Source organism: Lissotriton helveticus, chromosome 1_1 (assembly GCF_964261635.1).
Source record: "Lissotriton helveticus chromosome 1_1, aLisHel1.1, whole genome shotgun sequence".
Taxonomy (NCBI): domain Eukaryota; kingdom Metazoa; phylum Chordata; class Amphibia; order Caudata; family Salamandridae; genus Lissotriton; species Lissotriton helveticus.
Genome location: NC_136057.1, coordinates 1372377158 through 1372393524, shown reverse-complemented (window position 1 = coordinate 1372393524; position 16367 = coordinate 1372377158). Strand labels below are relative to the sequence as shown.

At 46.2% G+C, this 16367-nt stretch overlaps 1 protein-coding gene across 8 annotated transcripts in view; it reads right to left on the bottom strand.

Moving 5' to 3' along the window:
* PLA2G6 (phospholipase A2 group VI) overlaps positions 1-16367 on the bottom strand; it is a 593695-nt gene that overhangs the window by 69755 nt on the left and 507573 nt on the right. For all 8 annotated transcript variants that reach the window (XM_078683792.1, XM_078683798.1, XM_078683782.1 and 5 more), the window contains 2 exons: positions 3169-3305; positions 1782-1936 (listed from right to left, as the gene is read on the bottom strand). In XM_078683792.1, coding sequence (XP_078539918.1) covers positions 1782-1936; positions 3169-3305 — 292 coding nt within the window. The remainder of the gene's footprint in view (positions 1-1781; positions 1937-3168; positions 3306-16367) is intronic.

The following is a 16367-nucleotide window of genomic DNA, read 5'->3' as shown; positions in this document are numbered from 1 at the left end:
GTTGGTACCAGCTCAGCTGCTTCTTCTCTCTTCACAGCTTTTGTGGCTATTCAGTCTCCTCTCTCTTCTAAGGTCATCAGGATCTGTTTCTCTGGTGCAAGGGACTTTCCTAAATACTGAATGTAGGCATGTTAGGGGAGTGTAGGGTAGTAGCCAATGGGCTACTGACCCTTGGGGTCACTATGTCCTCTATATGACCACTTCCTGTGGGAAGTGGGCATAACCCTGTCCTAGAATTCCTAAGTATGCCATCACAAAGATGGCTACCTCTGACAAATGGTGCCCCCCTTGCCTTAGGGATGGTACTAACCTGGAGGTGGCACCCCTACCTGACTAGCTAATTTTCCCGCCTGCCCGGGTGAGAGGAGCCAGATTTGCATTCCAATGGCTGCAGCTTCTTTAAAGCTTGCCGGCCCAAGGAGGCTAATCGGAAGGTCATCCTGTGGGAGTGGGTGTTACACCTTCTTCCAGGACAGGCTTTTGTTCTGGGTCTCCTAAAAGCAAAAGGCTCTCACCCTAGGAGTTCAGAACAACGTCTCGGGTAGCAGGCTGGCAGAAACTAGTCAGCAAGGACACCAGAGGCTGGTAGGTTTTCCAGGGGAACAAACATCCTTATTTTCATTGAAGCCATCATATAGTTGTTGAACTGTTTTCACTAGTGTCCAGCAGAGGTTTTAAAATGGCGTCCCTGTACACTTGTTATGTTATAAGATTTTATAAAGCACGACAGCTGCCCAAGCGAAGAGGCGTCCCGGCGCTAACTGCAGTAAAAACCAAACAGAGGTGCACTGGCAGTAATAGGACTGATCAGCACAGGGTCATATCTGCTCATGCAGATATACCATTACATGTAATATTCAGCACTCTGCATTATGGCTGTTAGGCCTGCTGTAAATATTGCATGCAGAGGTAGAAGACATGGCTCGCATAAATGTGTGATATGTCGTGGTTTCACTTTGGTCAGCACCAAGACACGCAGCCTGCAATAGCAGCCCTACATGTTGGGTGGCGCAATTTGTGCTGCTGCCTGTAGGGGCCCTCATTAGTACCTCAGGCCCTAGGTACCAGGGGTACAATTTACTAGGGACTTACAGAGGGTGCTAAAGGTTTTGCCAATTGGGGGAGCAATCATACAGTTTTGGGAAAGAACTCTGGCACTGGGGATCTGGTTAGCAGGAACCCAGAACACTTTCAGTTAAAATCGCATAATTTACCATGCAAAAAGTGGGGGTGACCATGTCAAAATGGTGCACTTTCCTACCGTGATTCAAAAGACTTATTTGAAGAAAAACAACTTGCACACTTCTGAGCCCAACACTAGATGGAGGACTTAAGCTAAGCATGTGTATCTACAGCCAAACATGCCATCAAACATTCATATATATACATACACATATATATATATATATATATATATATATATATATATATACACACACACACACACACACACAGTCGCCACTGTGTAGTTATAGTTAGGCCATTTGTAACAATGGCTAAAACTTTGTCACTTTCTAGCTCAGCGTGGATGACACTGTGCTAATCCTACGCCTAAAAGGTTTGCTAGAAAAACAGACATTTGAGGTGAGCAGATTCTGAGTGTCGCTGGTGTTGTAGGGTTCTCTATGTAGGAGCTTCTCTCCATTGAAACCTGGAAACTATTCAAAGCTCCTTGCTTCCTTGTTTGCATAATTTACGTAACACTCTAAGCCTGAAAAGTTATTGCGCATGCACACACACACACACAAACAAGACAAATGGCAGGGTACCCACCCTCTCACCTTGCGTCTCAAGTCCTTGTTGAACTCGTGGATCTCAACCAGGGAATCCAGTGTGGGGTTATTTGCCAGAAGACCCCCGTCCAGGAAGCGACCATTGGGTCGGAAATAGGTGGGTGCTGCGCCACTAGAACGAGCTGCCCGCCAGACCAGCTGATCTGTGGGTAGAAAAGAGAGGTAGGATGAGGTAGGAGTGCAACATTCAGCCCTACCAACGCACCTCAGCCCTAACCTGCAGCATCCTTATGCCTGTGTTCACATACAGGTCTTCCTGCAGTATAAGAATACTCTCCCATGTTCTATGTACTTGTTAAATACAGTCTGAACTGTCTGCATACTTTCTTACAGGGATCATACATAGGTTTTGTACAAATGCAGCTAGTTCCGTAGAATCATGTGGGTCATTACTCCGATGTTATTGCCTTCACCCTCAAAAACAGGTCTTTAGTCAATTAGTATTACAAACTTAGCACAATGAGGAACTACTGTGTACAGCAAGAAACATTAACATACTATGTACAACACAGGCACAGGAATGTGCGAGCATTATAGTAACCAGCACACGGATTGCTACAACACTGGCTGACAGAGTATAAGTATATTTTGACTGTAATAGCTCATGAGTGGGAGTATGAACTTCACTATGGTTGGTAAATTACTGACTGAAGGTGTGGCACTTTTGTTTGAAGATGGACCTACGGCTCTTGTATTGGGCTATACACAAATGTAGTGAAGGCCTAAGAGTAATGGTCTTCTCGCAGTTTGGTAAACATATGCTTGAGTCTGCCTAAGAATGGTGAAGCACATGTAGAGGGCCTGGCTTACACTTGGGGTGGTGATGTACACAACTGGTGTAGCTCATTTATGGTTGTATGACGGCGCAACGCAGGGAAATACTTTGCATGCCTTTACAATGCAGTTTTTATTGCGCTTCTTTTAAAGAACGCGTATGCTTTTGTAATGCATGCCATTACCATGGATTGTTTATAAATATAAAAACAATGTATTTGTGGGGGGAGACCCCCACGCCCCCCAACTTACCTTAAATGTGTGGTAAAGACTTGTTGTAAATGCATGCAAAGTATTTCCCTGTGTTGTGCCGTCATACAACCATAAATGAGCTAAACCAGTGGTGTACATCACCCCCCCAAGTGTAAGCCAGGCCCTCTACATGTGCATATATGTGATAAAAACATACGTGGTAAAAAATGTGCGTTAAAGGCACAACATGGTAAAGGCAACGTTGTAAAGGCTGTTTCCCTCATTTACAGGGCTGTATCCATGCTCCGAAGGGAAGGCCTAAGGGTGGTTAAACTCTTGTAGAAGAGTTTGATCAATGCTCCGGATGATGGCGGGGTATGAAAAAAATTCTTGTACTGGGTAGACGTACGCTCAGGGGCTGTGATGGGCTGAAATGTGGCAACTCTCTGGTATGGTGGGTCCTTTCCAGTCTGTGGTGGATCGTAGTTCCGGAACAAATGCAGCTCAGCAGGATGTCGGTCTGCCAGCACCCCTGTCACCATCACCCTAGAGGCATACAGAGAGCATTAGAGACACATTCCTTCAATAAAGGTTACTGTTCAATGCAAGATAAGAGGGTTCCTCAATTAGCATACCAGAGAGTGAAGAGAAGTGTCAGGTTTATTCCATATACCTCAGCCACAGCATACCAACTGTCAATTGCCAATTCTAGAATGTGCAGGCTCCTCACTCTGCATTCTAGAATTTGTGACCGCAAGGTTCCACTGTTCTATTCTACAATGTTCTGGTATTTTCACAGTGCAAGCGACATGGGTGATGTACAGATACTACAGCTACATAATATACAAAGCCACCAGAGCCTCCCCAGTTTAAGGACAGAGAACAATGTGCCCTACAAAAGTGCAGGGGAAAACCATTAATGTTGTCATTTCAAACATACATCAGGAGGTCAAAAGAGATGAATGAGACTACACAAATGTACGGTCTAGGTAACCAATATAGCAGTGAGATCATGAGGCTCAGACCTCAGTCAGAAAGGAATGAATGAAGATTCCCGTGCAGTGTCACCCCTGCATGTAAGGGCTGGTTTACCTTGCTCCATAGAGGGATTGGTCACCAGGTGCTAATATTTAATTAATTCATTGAGATAGCACGTCTCCTATGTTAGTGAATAATAACTAACAACCCCAAACTTTTGCTGTGTATTTTGGAACTACAGAAGGTATTTCAAATACACTGGGAACAGAAAGGTTGACAGAGGCAAAATAATAAAATCTATTAACCCAGTTCAGGGAAACGGCATGATGCAAACTTCAAACTTGCTTGTAGGAGCATTTGATCACCGAAAAACCTCTCCTTTTCTCTCTCGGAGGCTCCAACCAAAGTTCTGGAAAGTTTCTTGAAAGAGACAATTCATCATGGTGAAGTGTCTCCTGACTGACAGCCTCACCAGCCTTTCAAAAAGAATGTTTTACAGGGATCTATTGTCTACTGAAATGGTAAGCCAGGGTGCCAGTGCCGATATGTGAACCGCACCTTTTAGGAAGCCTTTCAAGACGCTATTTTTTTCCTGAGCATAGTCTGTCAAACTACAAATGACATGTTTCAAACCCGTATTACAACTTCTATGGTGCAATAAAGAGTTGAATTATAAAATGGTGAAGGAAAAAGGAATATGCTACTTACCAGTATGCATCTGTTCTTGGCATGTAGGGCTGCTGACATTCATATCTGTGCATAGATCGCCGCCTAGTGTTGGGTCCGGATGATTCCATATTGTTGTCTTGGAATAGTCTTCGAAGTATCACGAGATAGGTGGCTCCTCCCTCGGACTACAGTGTGCATGGGCATCCTCTCCCTCCTCAGATTGTTTTTTGCCATTGTGGCAGAGATGGAGTATAGTACAGTAGAGATGTCCATGCAAAGAGTGAATGCTACAGCTATGACAGGCACCGGGGAGGCGGGTGGGCGATATGAATGTTAGCAGCCCTACATGCCAAGAACAGATGCATACTGGTAAGTAGCATATTCCGTTCGAGGCATGGGGGCTGCTGAATTCATATCTGTGCATAGAATGTATAGCAGTATCTCCCCTAGCGGTGGCCACCTGTGTCAGCTGCAGCAGTCTGAAAAAGAGTTTTGAGAACAGCCTGTCCTACAGCAGCTTGCTGTTTGGAATGTACATCTACACAATAGTGTTTGGTAAATGTATGTAAGGTTGACCATGTGGCTGCTCTACAAATTTCGTGTAAAGGAATATTTCCTAGGAAAGCCATGGATGCCCCTAGGGGGAACTGTTAAGGTGCGTTTTGCTTTTAAATAACATATCTGAATGCACTTAACGATCCATCTGGCTATACCTGATTTTGAAATAGGGTTACCTTTGTGTTGCGGTGAGAAAGCAACAAACAACTGTTTTGTTTTTCGAAATGCCTTAGTTCTATCTATATAGTATAGCAGAGCTCGCTTGACATCTAGCGTATGCAGGGCCCTTTCTGCTACTGTTTGTGGATTTTGAAAGAACACTGGCAGTTCTATTGTCTGATTTATATGAAAATGGGATACCACTTTTGGCATGAATTTAGGGTTTGTTTTGAGAACTACTCTATTTGCATGTACTTGAATGTATGGTTCTTGAATAGTTAGGGCTTGCAGCTCACTAACTCTTCTAAGTGAAGTAAAGGCAATAAGGAAAGCCACCTTCCAAGTAAGAAACTGTATTTCGCATGAGTGTAGTGGCTCAAAAGGTGGTCCCATAAGTCTGGTTAAAACGATGTTTTGATTCCAGACTGGTGAAGGTGGGTACGTTGGAGGAATTACTCGTTTAAGTCCTTCCATGAATGCTTTAATTGCTGGCAAGATTCCAGACTGGTGAAGGTGGGTACGTTGGAGGAATTACTCGTTTAAGTCCTTCCATGAATGCTTTAATTGCTGGCACTCTAAACAGAGAAATGTGTTGCCTGTTTTGGAGATAAGCTGCTAGCGCAGCTAAATGGATCCTGATGGATGAGTAGACTAAATTGCAACGTTGTAGGTGCAAAAGATAGCAAATGATGTTTTGTGTAGAAGCATCTAATGGGTTTATGTTGTTGTTTCTGCAGTAAATGAGGAAACGTTTCCACTTTGCTGCATAACATGCCCTTGTAGTGGGTTTTCTTGCCTCTTTGATAATATTCATGCAGTCTGGAGGCAAGTTTAGGTATCCAAATTCTAGGATTTCAGGAGCCAGATCGCCAGGTTCATCTGCTGTGGATCTGGGTGTTGGATTTCTCCATGGCTCTGAGTTAGAAGACTGGGTGTGAGTCGCAGTCTTTGATGAGGCACCACTGACAGTTCTAGGAACGTTGTGTACCATGGTTGCCTCGCCCATGTGGGAGCAACTAGGATTAGCGTCAGCGAATGTTGGCGCATTTTGTGTGCCACTAGCGGTATTAGTGGAGCTGGGGGAAAAGCGTACGCAAATTTGGCTGACCAGTTCATCCATATCGCATTGCCCTGCGACTGCGGATGTGGGAACCTGGCGGCAAAGTACTGGCATTTTGCGTTTTCGCTTGTGGCAAATAGATCTATCTCCCGTTGTCCCCACTTCCGGAAGAATGGTTGGAGCACATTGGGGTGAATTTCCCATTTGTGCATCTGTTGACTGTGCCTGCTGAGCAGGTCGGCTATTTGATTGTTTTTGCCTGGGAGGTGTTCCGCCATGAGGAACATGTTCCTTTGAATGGCCCATTTCCACACACTTTGAGCTAGATGCGATAGCTGTGGGGAATGTGTTCCTCCCTGTTTCTGAATGTAATACATAGCGGTCATGTTGTCCATCCGGATCAACACAGTCTTGTTGCATAAGTGTTTTTGAACGATTTTAGTGCTAGAAAGATCGCCATCCGCTCTAGTAGATTGATGTGCACTTTCTTTTGTTGTATTGTCCATAGACCCTGGACTGTGTAATGCAGGACATGGGCTCCCCATCCTAGCAGGGATGCGTCCGCTGTCATTACGATTTGTGGGATAGGCTCCTGGAACAGTCGTCACTTGCAAAGGTTTTGTGGATTCCACCAATGCAGAGAGCTGTATGCCCGACTGGTCACCAACACTAGGTCTTTTAATTGTCCCTGAGCCTGGTTCCACTGCCGTGCTAGGCACTCCTGCAGCGGACGCATGAGTAGTCTGGCATGAGGGACTAAGAATATGCACGAGGCCATCATGCCTATTAGTTGCATAAACACCCGAGCTGGCAATGAGTGTTGTGGTTTGAACCTTTGGATTAACGTTTGCATTGCGTGGATCCGTGCTGCGTTTGGATATGCCTTTGCCGCTAGGGTATCTATTGTCGCTCCCAGGTACTGTTGGGACGTGGGAGGGTTGTAGGTGTGACTTTGGGGAGTTTAGCGAGAAGCCTAGACTGTGCAGGAGATGAATGGTCTTTGACATGTGGCTGGCACATTGCTGAGCCGATGGTGCGTGTATTAGCCAATCGTCCAGATATGGGTACACATGAATGTGTTGTCTCCTGAGATGTGCCGCCACTGTTGCTAGGCATTTGGTGAACACTCGTGGAGCTGTTGTTACCCCGAATGGTAGGACTTTGAACTGGTAGTGTTGTCCTTGAATGGTAAACCTCAGATACTTTCTGTGAGCAGGGTGTATTGGTACATGAAAGTATGACTCTTTGAGGTCTAGAGTTGCTAGGAAGTCTCCCTGGCGCAGCAGTGGTAAGACTTGTTGCAGAGTGAGCATGTGAAAATGTTCTGATAAAATGTACATGTTGAGGGGCCGGAGGTCCAATATTGGTCTGAGAGTACCGTCCTTTTTTGGAATAAGGAAGTATAGTGAGTATACTCCTGTTCCTTGACGTTTGAGTGGGACTGGTTCTATGGCCCCCTTTTGCAGCATATTGATGACCTCTTGCTGCAGTAATGTTATATGTTCCTGTGACATTGGACGGTGTACGGGTGGTATGTTGGGTGGTGTTGATGTGAGTTCTAGGCAATAGCCATGTTGGATGATTTGCCGGACCCACTTGTCTGTAGTGATGTTTAACCAGACTGGCAGGAACTGTTGTAGTCTTCCCCCGACCGGTATTAAATGGTCTGGGGGTAGTGCCAAGAAGTCACTGTTTGGTGTTAGTGGAGGATCTATTGGCATTGCCTCCACGACCTCTGCCCTTGTTATTATTTTCTCTGTATCCACCCCTGTTTGTGTTCTTATTGTATGTGGATTGCGTATTACCTTTGTATGTGGAGGATTGCTGCGATGTGTTACCTCACGCTCCTCCTCTATAGTTAGAGCGACGAAAGGAGCCCCTGTGTTGTTGGGACTGAAGAGCTCCCATGGACTTTGCAGTCTCTGTGTCCTTTTTCATTTTGTCCAGAATTGAGTCAACTGCTGGACCAAACAAAAGATCTGGATTTCTAGGCTGATTAAGAATTGTGGCCTGTACTTCACTCTTAAATCCAGATATGCGAAGCCATGCGTGCCTCCTAAGCAGTACGCTTGTGTTGATAGATCTGGCAGCTGTATCTGCTGAGTCTAGAGCACACTTAATGGAGGCATTGGTGATGAGCTTTCCCTCTTGTAAACTAAACTATCATAGTGTGCCCTGTCATATCTGGCCAGCAAGGCCCGAGTATTGGCTATTCTCCATGAGTTTGCTGCTTGAGCTGCCACGCTCTTGCCTGATGCTTCTAGAATCTTTGACTCCTTGTCAGAAGGAGGAGCCTCTCCAGTAGTTTGTGAATTAGCACGCTTTCGTGCGTTGGATACCACCAATGAGTCTAAAGGCAGTTGTCCCTTGATGTAAGTAGGGTCTACTGGTGCAGCCCTATACTTCTTCTCTATTCTAGGGTTGATGACATGTGCCCTAGCAGTGTCTTTGAATATGTCATTTGCGTGCTTTAGGACGCCCTTTAACATGGGGAGTGTTCTAACACTTCTTTCTGATGTTGCCAGAGTATCAAACCGAAAATCTTCTTCTATAGCATCTGAATGCATGTCTACATTATGGTAGAGTGCTGCTCTATCTATTAAAGAGTTAAAAGCCACTATATCTTCTGTGGGTGATGGCTTAGCTGGGTATACAGTTGGGTCTGTAATGGGTAGAGCCCCCTCAGTGTCTGGCTCACCCCCCCCTCCCATGGCTGTGAATTGGGGTCTACATATGCATTTTGTGGATATCCAAACCCCACATCTGCGTCCTGATCTTCTTCTGGGTTGTAGTCAGAGCGTGCAGGTGAGTATGGTGCATATGGAGTAGTAGGCATAGCTGGAGAGATAGGTTGAAAAAGAATAGGAGAGGTTGCACAGTCTCTCTTCTTTTTGAGTGGAATTCTAGAAAAGTCTTCAGCAGGCACTGGTCTTTTCTTCCTTGTATAAACAGTCACTTTCCCAGTATTTGGGTCAATATATAGTTTAGACTGATCTTCTGTGGAGGGGTCTGGATGGATGATCTCCTCTTCCACAGTCTTTTGCCTTGGCGCCGTAGGTTTTGGTTTTACCTTCTTCGGTTCGATGCCTTTAATCGGTTCGACTGCTTTTGGTGCCTGGATTGGTTTTTGAGGCTTTCCGGCAGGTTTTGTCGGTTCGACGTTCTTCACAGGTTGCACCACTTTCTTGGGACTGATCTGTTTCGTCGGTTCGGTAACTTTTTTGGGCTGTAGAGGTGTCCTCGGAGCCTGCGGCTTTGGCTCGATGCCCTTCTTCGGATCGATGGGCTTCGGCTCGACCGCTTTCGGTTGGTCTACCTTAGTTTTCGCTTTCGGTTCGACGACCGCCTTGGGCGTAGACCTTTTGCCTTCGTCGACAGGCTTCTTTCCTTTTTCGGCAGTAGAACTCGTTTTGGTCGATTCGACGGCCTTCGGCTCTGCACCCTTTGGGTTTGTCACCTTCGGTTCGACGACGTTCGGTCCGAAGACTGTCGTGTCGATGAGTTTCGGTTTCGATTGAACCGGCCTTGAATTACGTGTCTCAGAAGGCTCTTTTTGTATGTTCTTAGCCGGGCGGTATTGCGAGGCTATAGAACCAGTGGTGTTTAGATCTTGGCTAAGGCCTGTTGGCGATGCCTCGACCTGAGTCTCTGATATTGGTGTAGTGTCTGTATGGGGCGGTGTACTCACGGTTCAGCCCCCGTTGTCATCGGAGTCGTCTTCGACAGCTACGATGTCTTGATCGTATTCTTCGACATCGACGATTTGTTCTTCCTCGTCGATATAATATTCAGAGTCTTGCTCGAAGTCTTGATCTTCCTCTTGATCCGAGTCTTCGGCGTCAACTAGTTCTTCGCCATCGTCGAAGATATTCTCGGGCTCCGGTGCCGACCGGAACTGGTCACAAGCTAGGCAATTATCTTCATTATGATCTGGAGATAAATATTTGTTGCACACAGGATGCTTATCTGTGTGCGGGACTTGGAGTTGCACTGCGGGCAATATTTGAATGGACTTCGTTCCAGCGACCGTCGGTCCACGTGGCGTCGAGAAGGCCTAACGGCCCGAATCGACGACCGGAGTGCAAGCAAGTGGTGAAGAAAGTTTATCAGTACCGATAGAAAACAAGGCAGACGAATCCGAAGGCCTTTTGGCCTTTTCGAAAAGTTTCTTTCGATTCCAAACTTGGAGTGTTGGAAATTACATCCGAACCCAATGGCGGAAAAAAACAATCTGAGGATGGAGAGGATGCCCATGCGCACTGTAGTCCGAGGGAGGAGCCACCTATCTCGTGATACTTCGAAGACTCTTCCAAGACAACAATGTGCAATCATCCGGACCCAACAATAGGCGGCGATCTATGCACAGATATTAATTCATCAGCAGCCCACATGCCTCGGACATATAGTTTCTTAGGTTTGCATTGAGAACTGTGAAAAAGTGTCCTGTCCCTTTTGGTGTCAGCAACTTCCTCTACCCATGGTACATTGTACTTTCAGTTACCTCACAGAGTCAGGTATTTTTTTTGTAACGGAAAACCGCCTGTGTGGCATATGTACAAGCCTCTATTGCCACCACAACGTCACCTATAACTAAGTTGTGGTGGCGATAGGGGTTGCGCCTTATGTACAAGACAGGGTTAAGCCACTTAAACGCTACCTTGTACACAAGGCCCCCTTTCACGCTATGGTTAGCGTGAAAGAAGTAGCAGTGGGTGTTGCAGTGGGTGTTCCACCGCAACACCCATTCATTTTGACGCTGCCCCCTATGTACAAGGGTGGCGTACATAAGAAGCAGCGCCAAAATTAAGACCAGGTAAAAACGGGTCTTAAGTTGGTAAAACAAGGAGACATGCATTTTTCTCCCCGTTTTTGCTTTTTCCATGTGTGGTGTGCAGGAAGGGACACCTTCTTGTACATAAACAATCCTCCCCTGCAGGCAGACACCCTTGCACTCTGGTGCACGGCTGCCTGCGTTGGCGCTGAGTTGCTAAACTTTGCACCATCGCAGGGGAAACGCAAAGCTGCACCACATTCTTGCAAATATGGTGCAGCCTTGTATTTCAGGAGTGGAGGAGAGAGGCGTTAAGCCAGGGAGGCTAATGCCTCTCTCCTCCGCTTCTTCGTACATATCTCCCTGAGTGTCTCAAACTATTGCTAGCAAGAACGGAATTGGCTGCTTGAATAGGTTACTAAGTGTTTTTTGCCTATTGTTGCATCAGCTTGTGTGTCTGTGTCTAATGAATGTATGTACTGATGTCCATGCTGCAGAGGTCAGCAAATGGTAAATTCATAAACTAAGCTGTAGTGGCTGTTGTTCCTTTGGTAGAGTAAGGGTTAGATTTTGCTGGAAGGGGTTTGCCTGCTAATTGCTACAATTGTATAAATGCAACCCATTATCTATATAGCAATGGATTGTTGAGATGTAACTTGCGTAAATCGCCAAAATTTACAAACAGCTGACTTAATTTTCTCAAAGATCAATAAGTAAGGCAGTGCCACCGCCACGCCGTCTCAGAACAGTGAGAATGGTGGGAAGGGGCCCAAGTCCCACTCAAGATTTCTTGAGTTTTTTCTTCAACTTACCTTACGACTCTGATCGAGAGGAAGGAAAAGGCTACCTAACAGTATGCATCTGTTCTTGGCATGTAGAGCTGCAGAATACCACACTTTTACATAGAGTGCCATCTGGTGTTGGGCTCGGATGCTTGCACCTTGTTGTTGACTTGGAAGAAGTCTTTGTAGTCACGAGATGGATGACTCCTCCCGTGGATAATAGTGTGCATTGGCATCAACCCCATCCTTGGATTGTTTTTCACAATGATGGGAAATGATGGAGTTTGTAAGAAACAGAAAAGATGTCCCTGTGAATGCATCTAAGTAAGATAACACTGGAACAGATACAGGTCCCTGGGAGGCGGGTGAGCGTATGATATTCTGCAGCTCTACATGCCAAGAACAGATGCATACTGCTAAGTAGCATTTTCCGTTCGAGACATATGAGCTGCAGAATACATACTTTTGTATAGACTGTACAGCAGTGTCTCCCTTAGCGGTGGTCACCTGTATCTGTTGCAGGGGTTCTGAAGTGTCTTAAGAACAGCTTGGCCTACAGAAGTCTGTTGCTTTGCCTGCACAGCTACACAACAGTGTTTGGTGAAGGTGTGTGTAGTAGACCATGTAGCTGCCTGTCTTCTAGGGGAATGTTCCCTCAGAATGCCATGGATGCCCTAGTTTACGTGTTGAGTGTGCTCTAGGGGGAATTGTTAATATGCATTTTGCCTTTTGGTAGCATATTTGAAGGCATTCATTTAACTATCCACCTGGCAATTCCAGCTTTAGAGATGGGGTTTCCTTTATGGGGTGCAGAGAAGGCTACAAACAGTTGTTTTGCCTTTCTAAAAGGTTTAGTCCTGTCAATGTAATAAAGTAGGGCTCATTTTACGCCTAGTGTGTGAAGAGCTCTCTCTGCTACGGAATCAGGGTTTTGAAAGAACATTGGTAACTCTACAGATTGATTAAGATGAAAAGCAGAGATTACTTTGGGAAGGAATTTTGGATTGTTTCGAAGAACCACCTTGTTACAATGTATTTGTAAGAATGGTCTTGTACGGTTAAAGCCTGGATCTCACTTACTCTTCTGAGAGAGGTGATTGCGACAAGGAAAGCTACTTTCCATGTAAGGAACTGCAGTTTGCATTTGTGTAAAGGTTCAAATGGAGGACCCATGATCCTAGTAAGTACAATGTTTAGATTCCACACTTGAGAGGGTGGCAGTGTGGGAGGAATTATCCTTTTAAGGCCTTCCATAAAAGCTTTGATAGCAGGTACTCATGACAAATGTCTTTTTTTAAGGTAGGGCACCCAGATGTAATCGTATGGATGAGTAAGCTAGATTACATCTTTGTAGATGCAGTAAATAGCAAATGCTGTTCTGAATTGAAGCATCTAGCGGGTCAATTTTGTTGTGATTGCAGTAAATGACAAAACTTTTCCATTTGGCTGCACAGCATGATCTAGTAGTAGGGCATCTGGCTTCTTTGATAATGTTCATACAGTCCTGTGGGAGGTTAAGGTAACCAAACTCTAGGACCTCAGAAGCCAGATCGCTAGAATCAGTTGTGCTGGATCTGGGTGCCTTATCTCTCCATGGTGCTGTGTTTGTAGTGCTGGGTATGTGAAAAGCAGCAAGACTCCCAAGACTTTTGATGCCGCTTGGTGCAAACCACCTCTAATTCACCTTATGATTAGCGATCAAATAACGAGGCAGGCGCTGGGAATTGGAAGGCGAAGAACAGGTTTATTTCTCTAAAGAACATGTCGCATCAGACACAGGGGCTATCGTCAGGAGGTGCTCTAACTGCATCTCTGAGGCCCGGCCTTATATATGTTTCTCTTGTTACTTTATTGCATGGTCATACATTCCTGGCATCAGTTTATTACACAGTGAAACATCCTTGGAATCCCCCCCTTAAGCTAGTTCCAGCATATCCAGCAGCAAATGTTCCCACAACCCGGATCTTTCAGATGTTACAGATGATCGATATCTCGCAGCTGGACATTCCGACAGGATCTAATACATGTGGGATCGGTCAGATCTAAGGGGTCGTGTCACTGATTAATTCCAGCCCCTTTGTAGGTGAAGCAAGTTCTGCTGTGTGAGGGTAATTAACTATGCCCACAGGGGTCGGTTAGTGCCTGGGACCAGATTGAGTAGCCAGGTGCAGTGGAGGAGGTTATCAAAGAGGCCTGTCCGTGCTCGGAGGATGAAAGGACAAGTGGGTTTGGCGCGGGAAGTGGCTCTAGGGTATTGTCATGCAGACATGGTTTTACGACCCCGGTATGTGTCGGGTTCAGTCAGGGCGCGGGGGGATGAGGGCGGCCAGGGTGATGCGCAGGTGACCAGCAATGTGGGAAATGGCTGCAGAGACTAAGATGGTTGCCGCTTACGCGTTTTGCAAAGGCCTATGTTAAGCAACATGGCGCCGGCAATGTTTATGTTATCGTTTTATATTTCAACAGTCGCCCCTTTGAACATACCTAGCCAGCTTGTCAATTCACATTAATGTCCATAACGTCCTGTATCTCTCTATCATACATTGCTTTCATGTTTTCAAATCGAGTGTCCAAAGTCTTAGGGCATAAAGAGTTCAAACAAAGAGAACACAAGGGCGGTATGCATTGTATCCCCAAACAGCAGCCACATATTACAAAAACTAGCACCAAGAGTTTCCATCCCCAGTCTTTCAAAATGCCCCAAAACCAGCTCCCGAGTGTCCAAGTCTCTGTTTACTGATGGATCTCTGATGCCAGCCGATGAAGATGTTCAATTGCCTTGTAAACTGAGGGTGAGTTGTCAGGGATGAAGGTGCAACAGCTGGCACCGATGATGCGGCATGCTCCTCCACGATCCGCTAATACCACGTCCAAAACAAGGCGGTTCTGTAAAGCCACCAGGCGGACCGCCTGGAGCTCAGCAGTGTTGTTAGTAAGGATGCCAGCTGTGACGTTCAAGGCTGTTTCTACTGCTAGTGATAGGTGTCGGATGGCTCGGCTGTTTGCCATCGGGCCCCAGAGCGGGACGAGTCCTTTTGCTGCATCAAGGAACTGTGATGCGGCGGAGTCTGCTTGTTCTGTATCTTTGGACCGCCTTTCTCTGTGATGGATTGCAGATGCTGTGTAGGTTGGCGGCAGAACAAAGGCAATGTATCAAGTGCGCCCCCAGCCTTTTGGGAGCCAGGTGTAGGCTTTGGTACCACAGATAAAGTACATGTTGGGTGATGCAACAAATAAAGGGAGGTCGGCAGTGTTCAGAGTCTTCGTTATCGGGCAAGAGCTGTGACCTACGATCTTAGTCCCGTGGCCTTCGATGCAGACAAGGCCTGAGACGTTCACCACAGATAGGGCCACTATCAGTGTTGCGGCAGTTCGTTTCTTCAGATAGGAAAAGGTAAGTCTGGCTGGGTTGTGGTACACCTGCATTTCAATTCTTTCTTTGGTGGGAACGTTCATAGGAAAGGTTGCACTCGAAGTCAGAGGGCAGAAGGGAGCAGAGGTTCTCCCCGTTTTATTCAACCAGAACTCATTGTAAAACTGTTTGATGGTCCCACCGGACGTGGCATTGTCTTTGTAGCTCTCTTGCAGGAGCATTAACCAGGCAAGGCAGGATCCATGAACAGAGAAGGGTGAAGGGATGAAAGGAATGGCACGTTCAGTGGCATGAGGTAGCAACCCACAGATCCAACAGTTCATGGCATTTGCGGCAAGATTGTGCTGGTGCAATAATTGTACAAAGGAATTGTTCCAGAATTCTTTACGCCGTTCTCGGAGGTGTGGTGACAGTGACACCAGATAGTGTTTTTCTTGTTGGTGGGCTGCATGGTGGGTGACATTGTCCTGCAAGCTGGAGCACTCTCTTCAACAATCCAAACTGTGACCATTAGCAAGAGGCAGATGAGAGATGTTGTAAAAAGTAGGATTGTCTTTGTGCTGTGCAGCTTGGCAATTTTGGAGTCTTTGCGGTGGTTCTTCGGTCGTCCGGGATCTTCCATCACCTTCAAGAGGCTCGATGACTGGCAGGACCACATACTTTCGTCTAGCGTTTCTCCTGGTAGCCTTTGTAGTGTTAGCTACCGCTCTGAGACTTTTGACTCAGTTAGTGGCCCGCTTCGTCAGAGCACTCTCCTTTCGTCGTAAGTTGTAACCTTTCTTGGATGGTACCGTGGGATCCGGAAACTCTGCTATTTCAAGTGTCTCTTTTTCTGGGTAACAACTCAGGGCAGGTCGAACTTTGGTCAGGAGTTCTTCTTGCGTGTCCACCTCTTCGTGCATTGCCAGTGTTGGGGATATATTCTTACAATGGTGGGCGTGCAGCCAGTTTTTCTTTCCTTCCACTCGAAGAGCAGTTCGGGTGGTGATCAAGACTTGCCAAGGGCCCGTCCACCTGGGTTCCAGACTCTTCGACCTCAAGAAGTTCCGTGTCAGGACGAAGTCTCCAGGTTTGATATCGTGTCCTGGGCCCATGGATAAGTCTGGTATGGCTTGCTGCACCTGTTGGTGGATAAGAGTTAGTTCGCTCATCAATTTGTACAAATAGTCGGACATTAGTATGTCCGGGACATCATTAATGGTTGTCGGTTTTGGTGCCGCCCAAATGTTCATTGGTCTGCCGAAGCCAACCTCGTAAG